Source organism: Schistocerca gregaria, chromosome 7 (assembly GCF_023897955.1).
Source record: "Schistocerca gregaria isolate iqSchGreg1 chromosome 7, iqSchGreg1.2, whole genome shotgun sequence".
Taxonomy (NCBI): Eukaryota; Metazoa; Arthropoda; class Insecta; order Orthoptera; family Acrididae; genus Schistocerca; species Schistocerca gregaria.
Window position 1 is genome coordinate 284,483,769 of NC_064926.1, and position 21,008 is coordinate 284,504,776.

The following is a 21,008-nucleotide window of genomic DNA, read 5'->3' on the forward strand; positions in this document are numbered from 1 at the left end:
TATGCTGAAGGTTGTGGGTTTGAATCCTGTCTGGTGCAGTCCTATTTTATTTTAATTTTTCATCTTATCTGGAAAGGCTGCGATCATATTTATTCTACTAGTTGGCTTACATTTTTTCTCATTTCTTATTTGCTTCATCATTTTAATCATTATATTAGTTGCTGTTGCTCTCTTCTTTACTTTTATTCACTTAATGGCCCTTGATTTTTAATTATTGTTATGTATTTACATCAATTTATATTCTTTTTTGTCCTTTTAAATCTTTCATTTAATTCTTCATCGGTGTGAAAAGAATTTATGTTTCAAATGTTTTTAAAAAATTGCCATTTTGCAGTGAATAATTTTTGATACAACTACATGGCCAATACAAACAGATCCTTTTGCCTTATGTTGTTAACCAATAAACCAGAACGAGCGAGGTGGCGCAGTGGTTAGCACACTGGACTCGCATTCGGGAGGATGACGGTTCAATCCCGTCTCCAGCCATCCTGATTTAGGTTTTCTGTGATTTCCCTAAATCGTTTCAGGCAAATGCCGGGATGGTTCCTTTGAAAGGGCACGGACAATTTCCTTCCCAATCCTTCCCTAACCCGAGCTTGCACTCTGTCTCTAATGACCTCATTGTCGACGGGACGTTAAACTCTAACCACCACCACCACCACCACCACCACCACCACCACCACCACAATAAAACAGTATTTTCAAATGTTTAAATATTATGATAATTAAATATTTAAAATCATGAAAACAACCATTCCTAACGACAAAAGAATAAAGTGAAGTAAGAAATGGAAGGAAATAAAAAGCTGATAGGATTACTGAAATGATGCAGCAAAGGATAAGAATGAAGGGAATGATATTTAAATCAACTAACTGAATAAACATAGTAACTGCAGTTATTTTGATAAAGATGTAAATAAAAAAGCAGTCTCCACCCAACAGTATTTGAACCTGAACCTTCAGAATACCAATCCAGTAACTTAACTGGTACACTACAGTGCCATTCTGTAATTCAGAACTATTTTAAAAATTGTAATGGATCAAAAGAAATTCTGAAAGTATTTTTTGATGATTACTCCCAAACAAGGGGCCTCCACGATGAATGGCTGTAGGGTGTGTTACCTGGGACAAACTTACTCCACTGTTCAAGTGGTTCCAGGAAGTCTATCCCATCCCTCAGGACCTCTCCTTTAACATTTATGTTGGCATTGGTCACTTGGGGGGGGGGGGGGGGGGCAAGCCACACATAATATGTATTTTCACAAATGTTATTTTGCTGCAGGCGAAGGAGAGGATGATTTGCCAGAGTCTGCCTTTCTCCAGTTTCTCTTTCCTGTCTTACACAATACTGTTTGAACAGCTCATTGAGTCATGCAAGTATTTTGATTTTCCAAGTGCTGACAGTTAGCCCAAATCCATAAGACATTCGTGAAGCAGCTGACAGAAGCCTACTGTTCACTAAAAGTCAAGCATCAAAGCTGCACTTAATTCCCAAAATGCTGTTTGTAGATATTTCAGAGGCTGCCAAGCACGGGACAGAAAGCATTTATTTATGACTGTGGCCCTGTTTCAGCCTAACTGTTACTGGGAATTCTTCAGAATACAGAAATGGACAACTAATACCCATTGTGTGCTTCCTAAGGAATTCAACTAAGTGTGCAAGCATACAAAGTGTTCTGGAACTACCCACATACCACCTTTATTAGGTACAGGGTCTAAGACTTATTCTATGCAACTGAAAACTATGAATTAAAACTACTAAGGCACTGTTTGCACTTCTTTTGCAACTGTATGATGCAGATTCAAAGCTAGCTTTGGAGAAGAGAAATCAACAATTCAGGAAGATTCCCTCCCTCCCGCCCCCCTCCCCCCAACGCAAAATTTTAGCTAAGATTTTTCTTATGGGGAGAAAGTGCAGAATTATCATGATGACATCCACATAGTACAATAAACTTTCATAAATGTAGTGATTTAATGGCAGTTTTCACTTCAGATAGTACTGCATATCAAAAACACAAAAGATTGTCCTTCTGGATAATTGTCCACAGAGAGAGAACTTACCGGGCCAGATATTTTACTTGGTTTTAAAGTTTTGAAACCTTTGGCAACTAGTTGGAGCTATTGCAGCTATCCATTGTTAAGGAAGTTACAGTACATACTTCATTTGTAATGTAATTCTTGTTTAAGGAAAAATGGCTCCACAGATCCTCTCTTCCTCCTCCTCCTCCATAAGATTTCTGTGGCCTCTGGTTCCAGATAATGCACTACTTTTATGCCACCTATTGTTTCAAATTGCTCCTTTTGTCTGACAGTGTTACAGCTCTAAAATGTGTTCTTCACTCCAGAAGATGGATTCCGAGCAAAGCATACCAAGGCTTTCCTTTTGGTATTGAAGAGAATTAAAAGCACAACATTGTTTTCATCAAACCAGTCTCAAGTTTTCCTTTTGATTAAGCCAATAGTCTTTTCTCCTGCTTTTCAACAATATTTAGAGAGTAGGCCATTCTAGCTTAACCTCTTTTGTGCAGTAATAGAGGTGCAAGTCAGTAACTATTTGAGAGTCTTTGTATTCAGCGGCAAGCAACAATCCAATTTTTGAAGTATAAAATTCCCTCCTAGAGCAATTTGTGAAGCTCATGATTTACAAATCTATGATTACAAGGAGTTTGCAGTCTCTTCATTGCCAATGTTTCTTGCAGTTTTTGTGAGGAGGAAGACGGACAGACATCATGTGATGACAATTTGTAAGTTACCAGTGTATTCTGGTTACTGTACCAGACGTCAGTGACAAAGGAGCTCATACTCAGCACAAAATCCCATATGTAGTAGTCCATTACAATTGCAATTTCACTTCTTTGGCAATGACACTACCCCATTTATGATTACCACTGTAGTACTAATATTGCGAAGTAATAAGATTTTCCCTCCATAGGAGAGCTTAGATAGAATGTTTAGTTGGGTGCTGAAATGATCCTTTTAACTATTATGTTGTTGGCATGATTTTAAGATGTATCTCAGCTTGCTAAAAACAGATATACATTCTGATGATGCAGCCATTAAGAACCAAAGCAAAGTTACCACCAGCTGATCTGCAGATGGTTATTTGACTAAGCCTTATTTGCACTTTTACTTCATGTTCAGATGACAGTCTGTCAGCCATTGGAATGTGTGTCATGTCGGGATTAATAAATCAACCAAGTGTTTCTGGCAGAGTTACATCCGGCACATAATAATTACAGAGCTGCTTTACATAACACGTCATTAATTTGCAAATTAAGTTAATAAGCTTGGCAGTTGTTTTTTGTGAGAGTACTTCATCTTCCAAAGAAGACACCTGGCTTTTCCTATGCAATTTAAATTCTTATTATCTCATGTGGCTTTTACTTCTTCCTTCTGTTGAGGAAAATGGAATAACTAATTCTAATTGTGCAGCTTTGCCTTGTATACTTCATACTTTCATAGACAGCAAATAGAAAACATTTATGAACAGCACATGCTCTACACATTTACATTGTTTAGCAGTCACTAAACAACAATTCTTACAATCATCACACTGAATGAGATATTGAGGTTATTCATTAAAGAATACTTTTATATAATCACAGTCTGGTGGTAAAGCCATAGTCTCTCTCAAAAAATATGCTACTATAAGTCTTATGTGCAGTATGAAAAACTTCATAATTTTCACAGAAATTGTGCCAGACAACCTATTTTCAGAATCAATAATCGAAGTCTTATTACAAATAGAATCTGACTATACAACAGATTATTTATTATCCTTCAGGTAATTACTACGCTTTTTGCCATTAACTGTTAAGGTTTATTTAATGAACTACCCTTTAATCTTGTGTTTCCTTCAGCTAGTCTTCCTAAGACAGTTAGAATGTGTGCAGGCTGTGTGTGATGCAGGAGGAGCTGGCTGCAATTCACAAACAGCAGAATGCGTTTTTCACTATGGTCACCCACATTTTGGCTGCTGCCTCAGAGTAGTGGTGCAAGAGAATCTTGAGCGTTGCATGGGACATCTCGGGTGTCGTTTGTTTTGTGCACAGGCTCTGTTTCCGAGACATCCTAGTGCACCCGATGCAGTTAATCTGACCTCACAGATGTGTGTAGTAATGTGTTCGCTTCATTAGAAGCTGAGGGTCAGTGAGGGGACTGGCTGCCTGGTGGTGGTGGTGGTGGTGGTGGTGGTGGTGGTGGGAGCCCTTTAGGCAGATAGGGTTCAGGGCTAGAAAGAAAGCCAATGTGCACCCGGTATGTATGCTGGGGGGCCTCATCCAACATGTGGAGGCAGCCTTGCCAGTGGCTTTCGAGTGTGCAGGGTGGAGTCATCTGCAAGTTGTGGGTCATGTCAGCACCAACGATGCCTCTTGCTTGGATTTGAGGCCATCCTCAGTTCATACAGGTGGCTGGCGGAGATGGTTAAGACTGCAAGCCTCACAGGTTGGGTGCAAGCCGAGCTGGCAGTTTGCAGAATTGTTCCCAGTGTTGATCACAGTTCTTTGGTTTGGAGGGCCTCAGACAAAGGGATTGTTCAACTCTATGACTGTCTTGGCTGCCGATTTCTAGATCCACATTATCATGTGGGGATTTTTAGAACTTCCTTTGATAGGTCAGTGTGCACCACACAAAAGAAGCAACTACTTGGGTAGCAGAGTATTTATGAAATGCACATGAGGGTTTTTTAGACTAGACGGTAGTGTGAGGTGCTCTGATGAACACTTGAAAGTTGATATGCATCAAGAAAAGTCAGACCACAATCAGAGTACATGCAGAATGAAATTTTTGGCTCTACTGTGGAGTGTGCACTGATATGAAACTTCCTGGCAGATTAAAACTGTGTGCCAGACCGAGACTCAAACTAGGGACCTTTGCCTTTCACAGGCAAGTGCTCTACCAACGGAGCTACCCAAGAACCACTCATGCCCCATCCTCACAGCTTTAATTCCGCCAGTACCTCATCTCCTACCTTCCAAACTTTACAAAAGCACTCCTGCGAACCTTGCAGAACTTGCACTCCTGGAAGAAAGGATATTGCGGAGACATGGCTTAGCCACAGCCTGGGGTATGTTTCTAGAATGAAAGGCAAAGGTTCCCAGTTTGAGTCTCGGTCTGGCACACAGTTTTAATCTGCAGGAAGTTTCAGATGTCACGCACCTCGACTGTCAAAATTTTATCAGTAAACTGTTGAAGTACTCATAATAATTGAAGTACTCATAATAAAGTTCCCAAGTTCGCTGCCCTCCAGGAAAGTTCTCATGCTCCAATTATTCTTGGGACCATGGCTCAAACCAGAGGTGTAAGGCTCTCAGATGTTTACAGAGTCATGGAACACACATCGGAAAGACAGATTAGAGGAAATAGGAGTGGGAGTATTCATTACAGTAGACAAAAATATTGTCTCTGTTGAGGTCAAATTTGAGTGACAGTGAGGTTATCTGGTCGCGTATAATGTGTGTAGATGAAACGAAGTTAATTTTTGGATATTTTTAATGGCTACCCGATGCCACTGACAGTTCTAGAGTCAGTCAAAGAAAGTCTATGGTCAGCAGTGTGGAAGTAGCAAGATCATGCAATACTAGTTGGAGGAGACTAACCTATTGAGTATAGACTGGGGTGTGTATGGATTCATTGCGAGGGGTGGGGGGTACAGGCAGTAATGAGAAATACTTTTGAATATATTTTCTGAAAACTGACTTCACCAGCTAGCTCAGCAGCCCCCACACAATGGAAATTAGACCTTGTAGCTGCAAACATGCAGAACCTTATGGACAATGTCAGTATAGAAACGAGGAATAGCAATCATGATGTCATTATAGCAACTACGATTATGAAAGTTAATGAATCGGTCAAGAAGGCTATAGAGTGTTCCTGCTAGATAAAGCAGATAAGCAGTAGTTAGCATCTCACTTAAGACAGTGAACCGACCTCACCTACTTCCAGTAATATGGATGTAGAGGAATTACAGGCAGAGTTTAACAGATAGTAAATCTTTGGTCTGGAGAATTATTTTCCTAGTAAGTGGATTAAGGACAGGAAAGATCCACTATAACTCAATAACGAGATTCAGAAAACCAGGAGGAAGTAGAGGTTGTATCACTCTGGGTTCAAAAGAGAATGCACAGACGATGACAGTGAATGTAGTAGAGATTCATGCGTCTGAAAATATCTATGCAAAAAGCATATCACCACCATCACATTTTAGAGAAAGATCTGGCAGAGGACACAAGACAATTCTGGTCCTATGTAAATTGCTAAGCAGGTCTAAGGCATTCAGTGAGTCTTATCAACTACTGTGGTGTATGGCAATTTAAGATAACGAAACGAAAGCCAAAGTTTTAAATTTCGCGTTCAAGAAATCGTCTACTCAGAAGTCCCAAGTGACTGGAAAAAAGCACACAACTCCAGTATATAAGAAGGGTAAAAGAATGGACCTACAAAATTACAGACAGCTACCCCTAACTTCTGTTTGCTGCAGAATCTTTGAACATATTCTCAGTTCGAATATATTTAACTTTCTTGAGAATGAGAAGCTTATGTTGACAAATCAGCATGGTTTTAGAAAGCAACGCTTGTGCAAAACTCTGCTTGCTCTTTTCTCATATGATATACCAAACTACAGATGAAGGGCAACAAGCAGATTTCATATTTCTTGATTTTCAGAAAACATTTGACATGGTGCCCCAGTGCAGGCTGTTAACAAAGGCACCAGCATATGGATTAAGTTCAAAGATATAGGAGTGACTCAATGACTTCTTTAACAACAACCCAGTATGTCATCCTTGACAGCGAATGTTCATCAGAGACAAGGGTATTGTTAGGAGTGCCCCAGGGAAATGTGATACGACCGCTGTTCTCTGTACACATGAATGATTTGGTGGACAGGGTGGGCAGCACTCTGCACTTGTTTGCCAAAGACGCTGTGGTGTACTTTAATGTGTGTAAGTTGAGTGACCAGAAAGATACAAGATGACTGACAAAATTTCTCATTGCTGTGATTAATGTCAGCTAGATCTAAATGTGGAAAAATGTAAGTTAATGAGAATGAGTACAATGAACAAATCTGTAATGTTTGGATACAGTATTACTAGTGTCCTGATTGACACAGTTCGGTCTTTTAAATATCTGGGTGTAACGATCATGTGAGAACTGCAGTAGGGAAGGCAAATTGTTGACTTCAGTTTACTGGGAGAATTTTAAGAAAAAATGGTTCATCTGTAAAGCAGACTGCATATAGGAGGCTGGTCACCGATTCTTGAGTACTGCTTGAGTGTTTGGGCTCCGTACCAAGTTGGATTGAAGGAAGACATTGCAGCAATTTAGAGGCGGGCTGCTAGATTTGTCACTGGTAGGTTTGAACAACATGTAAGTGTTACGGAGATGCTTCTGTAACTCAAATGGGCATCTCAGGAATGAAGGTGATGTTCTTTTCATGAAACATTATTCAGAAAATTGGCATTTGAAGTTGACTGCCACACAATTCTATTGTCACCAACATACATTATGTTTAAGTACCAAGAAGGTAAGATACAAGAAACTAGGGCTTATACTAAGGCATATAGACAGTCATTTTTCCCTCACTATTTGCGAGTGGGATGGGAAAGGAAATAATTAGTAGTGCTACAGGATACCCTCCACCAAACCCCATATAATGGCTTGCAGAGTATCTCTGCACATCTAGATTCCCATTGTGACAGTAAGACCAATTATTAATATCAATAACTGAAAGTTGTTGCTTCCATAGATGGAGGTGGGATTGGGGTGGGGTAGGGTAGGGTAGGGAAGGGAAGTAGCAGTGTAGTGCAGGGCAGGTCTTTCACCAGATGACTCAGCAGCTCAACAACAAAATGATAGTTCAGAGGATAGAGTGTATAAGTAAGGGATAGGGGGGGGGGAGGAGGAGGAGGAGGAGGAGGAGGAGACAGGGTCAGGGGGAGGGGAGGAATGTAGAGGATGGAGACAGAGAGCAAGGAAGAGAGTTGGGGAGAAGAGGTGAGTAGGAAGGAGATGGGGGTTAGAGAGAGAGAGAGAGAGAGAGAGAGAGAGAGAGAGAGAGAGAGAGAGCGCACATGAGTGTGGACAGGTGGAGGAAAAGTGGTTGGAGAAGGCAGTATAATAGTACAGATTCTGGATGGGGTGGAGTGGGAAGAAGTGGTGAGAACAGAAGAGCAAAAGTGAGAGGGGAAAAGGTAAAAGGTAAGGTCAGGCGACATGATACTAAGTTAATGGAGGTTTAGGCAAGGAACTGCGAGAGCACACGATATACTGGGAAGAAAATTCCAATCTGGGTATTTCAGAGAAACACGCTGGAAGGGAGTATCCAAATGGTCTGTGTAGTGAAGCAACTACTGACGTCTGTTGTATGCAGCATGTTGAGCAACTGGATTGTGAAGTCTGTGGTCTCCCACAGTTTGTTCAAATGTGTGTGAAATCTTATGGGACTTAACTGCTAAGGTCATCAGTCCCTAAGCTTACACACTACTTAACCTAAATTATCCTAAACACAAACACACACCCGAGGGAGGCTTCGAACCTCCGCTGGGATCAGCTGCACAGTGCATGACTGCAGCACCTTACACCGCTCGGCTAATCCTGCACGGCTCTCCCACAGTTTGGTAGTGGACATTACTGTGAGTGGACAACTCGTTGCTTGTCATGCACACACACAAAATGCTGCACAATATCTGCTGAATAGCTGATATAATATGACTGATTTCACATGTGGCCCTGCCTTTTAGTAGTTAGGAGATACGAGTGACTGGAATGCAGTAGGAGGTGATGATGGGTGCATGCATGGGACAGGTCTCACAGCTGGGCCAACCACAAGGCAATGGCCCACAGGATGCATGATAGAAAGCAGGATTTGAGTGGGGATTAACAAGAATATTCTTTAGGTTAGGTGGGCAGCAGAATACTACTTTGAGTTTCATGGGTAGAATTTTGGATAGGATCTCTATCATCTCATCTCAGGGCATGATGAAAGGTAGAGTCCTGGAGAAGGATGTGGTCACTTCTAAATGCCAAAGTGATACTGGGTGATTAGAGGAGTGGTGGTCGGTGGCTGGCTAACAGGGTTACTGATTTAAGAGAAGATGGCACAGAAGATCTGATTGTGGGTGAGCTGGATAGGATATTGTCTGTCAATAAAGGCTCTGGTATGTTTATAGGTATATTTCGACAACTCCTGCTGTCCATTGCAGATGCAGCATCTACAGATGGCAAGGCTGTACAGAAGATACTTTTTGATATGGAATGGTTGGCAGCTGTCAAAGTGGAGGCATTGTTGGTGCATTTGATACGAATTGAGCCATCTGACAGGTGGAGATTAACATCTAGGAAAGTGGCTCATTGAGTTGAGAAGGACGAGATGAAGTGGATTTGGGAACAGGTGTTAATAATATGGAGGAAGGAGTGCAGGTTGTCTTTTCCACAAATCCAGATCATGAAAATGTCAGTGAATCTACACTTTACAAGGGATTTTATATGTTGACTGGAAAGGAAGGACTGCTCCAGATGGCTCTAAATAAGGTGGTATAGGAAGGTTAAATGTGAGTACCCATAACAGTACCATGATTTGTTTATATGAGGGTGTGTCAATTATTATTCACAATTTAGTTATATTTTTGTTTATTTTGGTAGTAATATTGTTTTACGTTGATGACATGCTTTGTTTATTTGTTGTTATATCTTTGCAATTTTCAAGCTGCTAGGTTATTTTCGTTATTGCTGCCATGCTGTTGATCATGGCTGCTCCGCTGTCTCGTTGCACCAAAGAAGAGCAATGTTCAGTGATCGGTTTTTTGTGGTTGGAATGCATATCAAGAACCAAAATCCATCAGAGACTTTTGGTACAATATGGGAACAGTGTTGTCACAATGGAGTATCTATGAATGGATTTAAAAATTCCGAAATGGTCACACAACTGTTACACATGATGAACCGTTTACTGCCACAAATTAAGAAACCATTTAATGTTCACGTGAAATGATTCTCTTAGACAGAAGATTAACTATTGACGAAGTGGCACATCGTCTGCAAATTAGTCGCTGTTCTGTCTATGAAATCATCCATAACAGACTTGGGTTTCATAAAGTGTGTGCAAGATGGGTCCCAAAACAACTCACACAGTTGCATAAACAAACATGCTTGAACATCTGCAAAAAACATTTCGATCGCTGTGGTAATGAAGAGGACAACTTCTTAGACAGGATGATTACTGGTGATGAAACATCGATCCATCATTATGAGGTGGAGAGTAAGTGGCATAGTATGGAATAGAAACATCCCACACTGCTGAAACACTCCAGAAACTAAAATTTGAAGTACTGGATCATCCTCCATATAGTCTTGATCTTGCCGCTTCTGATTATCACTTGTTTGGTCCACTCAAACAGGCATTAAGGGGCCGTCAATCTGCCTCAGATGAAGCGGTGAAAGAAGCAGTGCATTCATAGCTTGCAGCTCAACCGAGTATCTTATTTTGGGAGGGCATCAAGAAGCTTGTGCCAACGATGGACCGAGTGCGTTGAAACGCAAGGAGACTATGTCGAAAAATGATGCTCTTGTAAGTTTCCTATTTGATTACAATAAATCTGTATAACTTCTCTGTGGATAATAATTGACTAACCCTCGTAGATTTGGTCTTCGAAAATTGTGGAGCAGGATGTAGTTGGGTAGGTGGATTATGAAAGAGGTGGCGGTTTGGTAGGAGGAGGAGGACACTGTGAAAGGTAATGTTCCATGGCTGCAAGGCCATGTGCATGAGTAATGTTTGTGTATAATGACATGGCATCCACAGTGATCAACAAGGAGTCTGGTGGTAATGGGACAGGAACTGTGGAAAGGTGGTGTACAATCTGAACAGGATCTTTAATGTAGGACTAGAGGTTACAGACACTGGTTTGGAGGTGTTGGTTACAAAGGCAGAGGGTCATTCAATGTTAGCATTGTGCCCAGCCACAATCAGATGACCAGTGGGGAGACCTGTGGGGCTGGGTCTGGGTTTGTGGAGCAGGTGAAAGGTAGGAGTGTGGGGTGCAGTGGGGGCGAGGGTTCTGATGTGATGATGGAGATGGGTTAAGGTGTCAGGTTTTGGGATGGACCTAAGGCCTTAAGGAGCTACTGGAGGTCTTGTTGGACTTCTGGGATGGGATCAAATTTATTATGAACATTACTTCTTTTAGCCCTCCATTTATTTGAATAAAACAGGCTATTAATGACATGTTGTTTAATGCTCTGACAGTAAATGTTGATGAGGGTATGGGCAATTGCACCAAATCAAGGAACTCGTCCGATTCCATCTATTCGCTTTGACTTTTAACGTAAGTGGGCTGGGTTGAGTGAAGTCAAGGTGGTGCAATGTTGTTGGGTTGTGTTTGTAGGTGGCATGTTGTTTTATCTGGCGGCATGATAATGTTAGATGATCATATTTGAAGTTGATTGCGTTGTGTAGAACTGAGTCAGTGACTTTGTGCAATCATTCTGTTAATTTGTGTTACTTTGATTTCTTGCATTGTTGGTTAAGTGTTCATCTTTGTGTTAGGTATTATTAGTGCGATGTGTTTTTCATGGTCAAAAATGTAGCAGTGTTTTCCTATATTAGCAATAGGTAAACCAAAAATTTAACAGGGGTGGAAGACATGACTACCATGAAGTTTTTGTAGGGTTTCAGAGTGGTTGCCGAGTATATGCAATGTCATGAACACATGAGGTTGATTAGAGTCCTGCCTGTATATGTGCCATTGTCACTGTCACAACGTTTGGCAATCTGCATAGATACCTAGTTCAAGAGGTGGAGGTTGGGCATCATAGATATTGTTTTAGTGACCTACCATTCATCTATTCTTTTTTGTGAATGTGCGAAGTGTTTGGGATTGATTGCCATTTTTTCAAGGAAGTTTGCAATGAGCTTTGTGAAGTATAGGAGGAAGTTGGGGAGGGGTGGTGTGGTGCTGAAGATTGATGAGTCAGATAGGGAAGAGGAAATATGAGAAGGGTGGTTCTAGTGTTCATTTATGGGTGTGAGGGCTGTTATTTTTGATAGAGCGGCTTTTCTGATGATGCTTTCTGGGTGCTTTAAAATTGATAAATGGAATATATTGAGGAGGGGATTCCTGTAGGGCAGATTCTTTGTCTGCTACACGAGTTTAGGGAAAAGGGGTTATGATCATTTGGTTGTTAACTAAGAATGGAGCTTAAAGATTATTCCCTAGGACATGTCGAATACAAAATAGTTTTTTGGGGGGAGGGGGAGTATGAAATATGTTTAGGAAGGGGAAAGAGGTGCTCATCCAATTTGAAGTCATACTTAGATTGGGTATGGCGGACAGAAGACCGCCCCTGACAATTATTGTGGTTTTTTTTAAGGGCAGTGGGGTGAATGTATAGGCCAAGGGTTGTAAGCTGAGTGGGTTGGAAGGAACAGGGGGGGAAGGGGGGGGGGGGGATTGGTTGTGTGGTTGATGGAGTGATGGGGCAAGTTTTGGAGCTGGGCTGAGGAGTGATTTACTTTTGTTTCCTGAGGACTGGTTTTGTGCCAATGTTGGTAATGCACAATCAGTCTGCACGAACACACTGACTAAGTGGATGAAGGTTTTTCAATTAAATCATGGGAGGAAGTACGTGGATCAATGTTTGTTAATATATCGAACATGTGACTTATGAATAAACATTAATCCACCCACATTCTCCCATGATTTAATTTACAAAAAGTTGATCCACTTACTTATTGTGCTCACGCAAATCGATTGTGTGTTGCCAATATTAGCAAACTACATTGTCACTGCCATAAGTAAAATTTAACCAAAGCATTTAATAGGGCACCATATTCACACTAGCCTTAAAGCTCTTGCTCTTTTTCTACAACCACACAGGCAACCAGATGCACACACTCCTAGTCCATCTCCCCATGGGAATGGGAGAATGCATTTCGGCAAGTGTGTGGTTGTGTGTACTGTTACTAGAAAAAAAGTAAGAGCTTGAAATCTACTTTAAATACTGTGTTTCTATGTTTCACTTTTCAGTCCATTACAGGTGAGTGGTTGCCTTTTCCTTGTATTATGCATTGCTCCAGCCAGAATTTTCAGTATTGTTATAATATATATTCATCTGCACGTGTAATTACAAATTCTATTAAATCAGTTACAAACTGAAATCATCTCATTAAAATTTAGAGGAATATGCATACCATCTCCCAATCAATTTCAGGTACATTTAAATTTCAATCATGGGTGTACAAAGAGTACTAGGAAAGTCTTGCAATATGGAGCAACAATAAGTCCCAGAAGGCTGATTGTTGCTGTGTTCTGAGAATATTCCATACTTGCATTGTAGCAGCTGTGGCAAGTATGAGGGCATAGTTATTCACTATCAGGGTTATTTTGAAGTGCTTCCTATGGCATCGTGGTCACGAAATGAGATTTGGGCAGTTTTGTGGTAAAACTTTGCACTTTTTTTAAACACAGACCAGTGCTTTGAAGAAATGACTCTTGTACTCAGTGATGCGCCCACATCGTAGAACTATACTCACGCACAGAGAATTCCAAACAATAAATTTCACTCTGGAGGACACAATCAGGTATGGAGGAAAACATTGATGCTGTGAGGAAAATTCTAGACCAGGACAGGTAAGTGACCTATAAGGAGAGAGTGTACCTTAGGGCTAAATCCAACAGCAATTTATTTGATTCTACATGATCATTCGCAAAGTAAAGAAATTTTGTTGTCTCCGAGTGCCACAGACTGACGGAGGAGCAGATAACATGACTTCGGACTTAGTGCTGCAAGATGTGAAAGAAGTTTTCTACGGGAAAATCTCAGTATGGAATAACACCGTGACAGGTGACAAGACTCGGCTGTACTATTATGACATACAAACTAAGACTCAAAAAGAAATTTGGGTCTCTGATGATGATGTACCTGCAACAGTCAGAAAATTTCAATCAGTAAAGAAGAAAACAATAGTTTTTTTGTTGTTGTTTTGGACACACAGAAGACGGTCACAGCTAAGTGGTACAATGAACAGTGCCTGCTCAAAGTCAACCAGTGTCTGAAGAACCTGCAACAAAAGTCAAGAATGGACACTTGGTTCTTCCATCATAACAACACTCCAGCTCACCACACCAAAGCATGCGCTGAATATTTGCAGAAAACAGGACAAACTTCTTGAGCACCCTCCTTACAGTCCAGACCTTGCTCCTTGTGACTTTACACTATTTCTGCATTTGAAAATGAAGCTGAAAGAAGTGCAGTTTTCAAGTGGCGAGGGCCTCCTGAGGGCTTGGGACAACAAGTGTGCCTTAAACCCTAGAAAACTTGGGAGAAGCGGTTTAGGAATTGGTTTCAGAGGACAGAAACGTGAATTAAATGTGCCTGAAATTACTTCAAAGAAAATTAAATGAAGCTGTATTGCAAAACTTTCACAGTACCCTTTGTAGCAAATCTGACAATATAGAAGTACTTGTCGAAAATAAATATAATACTGCTTCAATATGGTAAGAGAATGCCAGAGAGGATGAATTATATGTCAAATAAATACAGGGGCACAGCTTTAGGTGAGCATCACAGAAATGTTACACCTAAATTGGCTGATGCTTCAAGACAGAAGCCAATAATCCTAAAAAATGAACCATTTTTAAAGGAGGAATCTAGAGAGTCTTCTTCATCCTACAATTACATAATGTAGGGACCATTAAGACAAGATTAGCCTAATTATAGTACGTGCAAAAGGATTTAAGCCTTCATCCTTCCCACACACTATGTGCAATTGGAACAAAAAGAAACACAAACTTAATAATCATGCCAAGTACCTTCTGCAACACCCTTTATGGTGTGTTTGCAGAGAACTGTCTGTATGTAAGTGAAACAAAGAAGTAAACTCATTGATCTTACCTTTTTCTGGTTGCTCAGATAGAAACGAAATTTCCAAACAAGATCTTGTTCTTCAGTTGTTAACTGTTTAGTAGGAGGATAACCAACTATTGTGTGTAGAAGGTCACGGACACTTGCATTTGGCTTGGCATCTTTATCTGAAATGCCACTTCGAACACTGCGAGCTAGTTTGTGATGTTTACTTTCAACCAGATTTTCCTGAAAAATATTTCTTTCTGTGTGAGATACTTTTTTCACTAATCACTTATTTTTTTAAAGTTCTTTCTTCCTAACTTACATTATACTAAACATATACATACAACTGCAACCATTTTAATGATAGTAAGTGTGTCTTAAATCCTGTACAGACAGCATGAGCAAACCACACACAGATAATTTAATGTAACAGTAATGGCAGCATCATATACACAAGTTATGACACTTAGACAAGTCTAAGATAGCATGATACATCATGAGGACTATGTTATGCCTTCAGTGGCTTAGAGAACCACCATTTTGTATTACCAGTAGAGAATTAAAGAGACTTTCCCTTTCACACTTCACACAGCCATAGTGTGGCAAATGAAGCATCACAGAAGGATCTGAAATGTTGGGATATGCTCAGTGAGTATTGCTAGTTTTAGCATTTATGCAAATAAATTGGCTCATTGTCTCAGCAACATGAGTGGTTAAAACATAGCATGATTAGTCACTAATGCTTTAGAAACTGGTCAGTCACAACAACTTCAAACACTGGAACATATTCAGAGTGACCATCACAAGTTTGGCCAAATTGTGACCTGTAAAACAGCCATCAGAATGCAATGCAAAAGACTTTCACTCAGGAACAGAACAAATCATCAGAGCAAACTGCCTGTAGTCATTTTCAAGAAGGTTGTTTTCACTTATTGAATCACTCTCTGCAGCTTGAGAACATAATGGTGACCTAATACATTGGGCTGATTAACATAATGCACACCTAAGACGAACAAATGAACTAAAGCTCACTGTTGAGCCTGGTATTTGGAAAAAAAGTTGAACATAAAATAACTTTAAACTGGTGCCCATTACTTTCCTAGCTACTGGTTTTGGAATGATTAGACACAATTCTGTTATTATCTGAAGATAAAAGGAAGGACTTTTCAAGCCTTTTAGTGATACTTTGCCAGTGGCCATACTTTACTATTATATGTCATTTTATTATGTACAAGACAATTTTCTCCTGTACAGAATAGAAGGCCTTTGATTGTCTTGCTGTGTGCGCATATTTTCGGATCTGAGTGCTGATGGAGCCTTCTGACAGTTAGGGATTTTTACTGTTAAGCCACTACATTTTCACCCACAAACACACCATTGCAGAAAAATGGGAGTTGATCATAAATATAATTTGTAGGGTGGTGCAAAAACTGATGTGAAGAGAGGCTAAGGAAGGAGAATGCACATTCAAGCAGTGGGAGCTTTTTAGCCAGTATGGAAAGAGTGCTGATTTGGTGTGGCCATCTTGTCACATCCCCATAAATATTTTTTTCAAAATAAATGTTAGATGTGGAATATAGTACATAAAGATTAAAATACAACAGAACCAATGGAGATTTGAATTCATAAAGCTCGCTGGATTGTAATTTTTTCCGAGAGAAAGGATAGATACAAGATTAAATACATAACCATACCTGCAATATTTCATTATCGGGCACTGTCACAATGTCAGCCTGGGCCCGAAACTGATAAACTTCATCTCCATCTTGTTCATAATAGACAACAGAATGCTGAAACATATATTATTTGTCATAACAACATAACAAGATAAAAAATTATCAATGTTTGAAATTTGTTTTCTGTGAATCAATACTAACTGCAACTCCATCCAATTCAACCACTGGAAATTCAATCATAAGGTACATGTAATCAGAGTTTCGCTTTTCTTTTTCATTGATCATTTCTATTTCACGGAAAGTGAGACGGTCCAGCCAGTCTACTTTTGGGATATAACCATTCCTATGCTTCTTTGCAAGCTGCAACACAAAAGATATTTATGAGAGATTAAACAAATATAGCACAATATTTCATATGACAATAAAAAAAAAAAGAAAAAGAATTTTGACTGATTTAAGGACTATCAGCAACATTGCACTAAAACAGTATGTTAAAACCTTAAAATTCCTATGTTCATGGAAGAAAAGAAAGCTAGATGAACAAACTACCAGTTGGCATGCTACATATTTGTACCCAACATGTTCCTCAACAGTAAGTGACAGATTACAAATTCAATGGATTATCATCTGTTAACTAAGGTTTGGCCTATATTTTCTCAAACAGAGAACTTATTTACTAATAAACAGAAGGATTCATACCTTTGCAAGTCTCTGCATCTTTTCTTTCCCATGATCTCTTGCCTTTCCTGGAGTACTGCTTGGAGATCTACCATCAGCTTCTTGGTTGGGCCATACTCTCAAGTCTATCATACCCTTGAACACGAACATGAATTGAAAGTAGGTAATCGCTAATTACAAATGTGAAACTAATCTGTGAAAGCATGTGACATTACAACACAATTGTTACCTCTGAGGATTGGGGTGCATATTTTAAATGATTTAAATGCAACAGCTGACAAAAGATAATATGTAGCTGCCTCAACATTAAATGTGTTTCATACCTGCCTAAATACACCATGTTTCCCAAACAGTGAAATGGTTGTCCCTCCCACAGGCTGCATTTTGCCAGGTCCTACACAATCATAGATGGTCAGTGCTAAAAGGGCATTCCTGGGTAGGTCACTGAACATCACAGGAAGAGTCAGCCATTCATTCCAGCTGCAAAGCAGATGTTTACATTAGTTAAAAACCAGTATCCTCGTCCTGAAAAACTTTACTGAATTCCCCACTACCCAGATGAAATTAATCTAGTCCTAGTATTACATTAAAAAAAAAATTACTGTTTTTGCTGAATGTGTCAAACCATAATTGGAGAAAAAATCCAGTTTTTAGATTCATTCCATAAATTCCAATGGGTTAGTTGTTTTGCTTTGTTACAGGCAGGCATTTAATCAAGGCCAAACATTCAATGGATTTTCTTTGAAGTACATACACATTCAAAGTATCAATAAACAAAAAATACGAAAGACCCTAAAACTGCAGTGATCAGTTATTACTCTTACAACAGAAATACCATACGTCTACATCACTATCTTCCAAGCATCAGAAGTAACTTCTTACTCTGAAGACAAACTTTTACACGTAAAATGTTACTTACTTCCATCTCGTAGAAAAAGATTTATAAGAAGTTGAAACAGGTAAGGCAATAGGCCGTCCATCAGCAAAAACTTGACAGACCACCATAACATCAGCACAGCCGTCTTGATACAGCCCCGAATACTTCAACATTGGGTCAGTCAATAGCTTTTGATAATCTGGTTTCTGACGCTTTCCTTCCAGTGTCCCTCTGTACAAAAATAAAAGTAGCAACAACAAAGACTGAAGGTTGTCTGTTCCAGAGACACACAGCACCGAAAATATTTATGATTATTAAATACGACATTTAAATGAGTTCACTTGTATTGTTGTTAGTGACAACACAAGACAATTGGAATCTGAAGAACTCAGTGGCAAAATAAAACGGTCGATAGTTTAAAATAGTATTTAGATCAAGAGACGTTACATATATCATGCATCAACTTACATTTTCACCTGAATTTTTGTTTCTAGTGATGAACTGTACACGTAATTAAATTCGGAGTTTAAGTCTTCCATCATCTTATTTCGAAATAAAACTGTATGATTGATAAACTTAATGTTACATGCAGAATACTGTCAGCTGTTGTCATACGAAACGAAATGCATGTATATTTCTATCAGAAGCACTCTACAATGTTGAAACAGGAAGAAGTCCGGAGGAAACTACTATCTTCTCTCATACTTATTCTCAAACCACCCATCCGACCCATGTGTCTGACCCCAAACAAGTATTTACAAATCTTGACAACTCCTCCACAACATACACTGTTACATCGCTGCATCGCTCTCAGATATGCATGTATGTACACATGGCTACCAACGGCAACCGGACGTATTTCCTTGTATTTTACTGAAGTACGAATAAATACAACAAGAGTTTGTTGTTTTATTTGTGAAACTTTTTTTATTGGTAACAACTAACTGTACACTTGCGATATTTTGCTGATGCTTATGACTGGAATAAAAAATAAATAGTAAATCCTGTAGCGCATCATTTGCTTCGGAATGTTGCCAATAAACATGGAGTTGGAGAGTTTGACTGTCACACAGGAATGTAGTAATTCGTCAGTGGTTTGATTCCGCGAAAGTGTGCTTCGAGTAGGCCCATTACCCTGAACGAATATTTATACTCCTTATCCACGCTGGACCGTAGTCAATAATAAACATACGTTTCATAACGGCTACGATCCAAGCCTTTAAAAGCTTCCTCACCCAAGCATTATCCCGACACAACTCTTTAATACTTAAAAAAAAAAAATCCTGATCAGATGTCAACTTGTCTGTGGCGAAAGAATTAGATAACAATATTACGGGCGGAAGCTGAATTGTGTGTATTTCTTTGTGATTAAGAACCAAGGAATATCGCCTCGCTTCAGTCAGCTGGCGTGTCACTGTCTGCACAACAGAACGAACAAGTGGTTATCGCAGAAATCGTGAGACCCCAGGGCCCTAAGGATTATCTTATGAGGTTGAATACGTAAAATAATCACGAACATCCCGGAGGCTGTTTAGGGATATTTCCTGATTATTTTCGCATGAGGGACCCAGTAACGAATGACTGCGTTTCCTTATTTATATATATATCTCTCTCTCTGTGTGTGTGTGTGTGTGTGTGTGTGTGTGTGTAAGAGGGGGGTGGGGGGTTGCGCGCATAAGCAAAGCATTAACTATTGTTTGGTTCTTTCTCAGGGTCAGTTTTTCGAACAATGTAAGTTCTATGTTCACAGTAATACCCAATTTGCATAGATTTACTGGTTTTATTTATTTATTTATGTCCCATGAATCTAATACTGCGAGACATTCGCATGGATGTAGGACGTGTCAGAATTATTACAAAATAATACAAAAGGAATACGTAAAAGTACCTCTTGCAAGAGGATATCTGGTATAAGACAAAATACACATTAATAGGTATAGAAAAAATTTCATTAAAAAATGGTAGATCTTAATAGCTAAATGAAAGAGACAGTAATGTGAGTATCGTAATGCACAAGTTAGTAAATGAAAAAAATCAATTACAGTTAACTCTACTGAAATACTCTTCTACCGAATAGAAGGAATTGTCTAATAAATACGGTTTGAGCCGTTGTTTAAATTTGGGAAGCTAGTGGATAAGTAATTTCAGTGATGGTTGGAGAGCATTGAACACCTTGCAGCTCATGTAATGGACTCCTTTTTGTACAATAGTAAGTTTTTTTGATTCATAATGGAGGTCCACCTTCCTCCTGGAATTGCGGGTATGGTATGAATCATTGGTTTTGTACAATTGTCCATTTTTACCAATGAAACATAACAGGGAGTAGATATATTGGCATGCAGTTATCAGTATCCCTAATTTTCTGAAAAGGTTCCTACAATAATGTCTAGGCTGGACTCCACTCATTATCCTAATAACACTCTTTTGGGCAATGAATATTTTTTTGCTAATGGCTAATTACCCCAGAAAACTATGCCATACAGCAATCGTGCATGGAAATAACTAAAATAAGCAGTTTTTATGGTGTCTCGGTCACATACAGTGGAAATAATATGAACAGCGAATGTTGCTGAGCTGAGTTTTTTGTGGAGGTGCAAAATATGCTCAGACCATTTTAGACTGTTGTCAATGTGTACACCCAGAAACATGGTTGATTCAACTTGTAGTAACTCACTACCATTCAATGTAGGCCTAACACTTAACTGATCCTCAACTTTTTTCCTTACTTGGAAATGTACAAACTGGGTCTTATTAACATTTAATGATAACCCATTATTTACAAACCAATTACATACTTCACTAAAGACAATACTGGCCGATTCCTCACGGATTGAGGTTGGGAGTTTTGTTGATGAGGATAGAGGTGTCATCAGCAAAAAGAGTAAAGTGAGTTTTAAAGCTAGTACACAAGGGAAGGACATTGATAAAGA

The 21,008-nt window shown here is 39.4% G+C and overlaps 1 protein-coding gene across 2 annotated transcripts in view; it reads right to left on the reverse strand.

Moving 5' to 3' along the window:
- LOC126282110 (phosphatidylinositol 3-kinase catalytic subunit type 3) overlaps positions 1 to 18,898 on the reverse strand; it is a 102,089-nt gene extending 83,191 nt beyond the window's left edge. Inside the window, exons 1-7 of one of the 2 annotated variants that reach the window (XM_049981570.1) lie at positions 18,547 to 18,898; positions 18,121 to 18,309; positions 17,525 to 17,681; positions 17,223 to 17,336; positions 16,725 to 16,883; positions 16,542 to 16,637; positions 14,893 to 15,090 (exon numbers count right to left, since the gene is read on the reverse strand). In XM_049981570.1, coding sequence (XP_049837527.1) covers positions 14,893 to 15,090; positions 16,542 to 16,637; positions 16,725 to 16,883; positions 17,223 to 17,336; positions 17,525 to 17,681; positions 18,121 to 18,309; positions 18,547 to 18,620 — 987 coding nt within the window. In that variant the 5' untranslated portion in view covers positions 18,621 to 18,898. The remainder of the gene's footprint in view (positions 1 to 14,892; positions 15,091 to 16,541; positions 16,638 to 16,724; positions 16,884 to 17,222; positions 17,337 to 17,524; positions 17,682 to 18,120; positions 18,310 to 18,546) is intronic. The other variant, XM_049981571.1, reaches the window with a different exon arrangement.
- Positions 18,899 to 21,008: the final 2,110 nt, after the last annotated feature.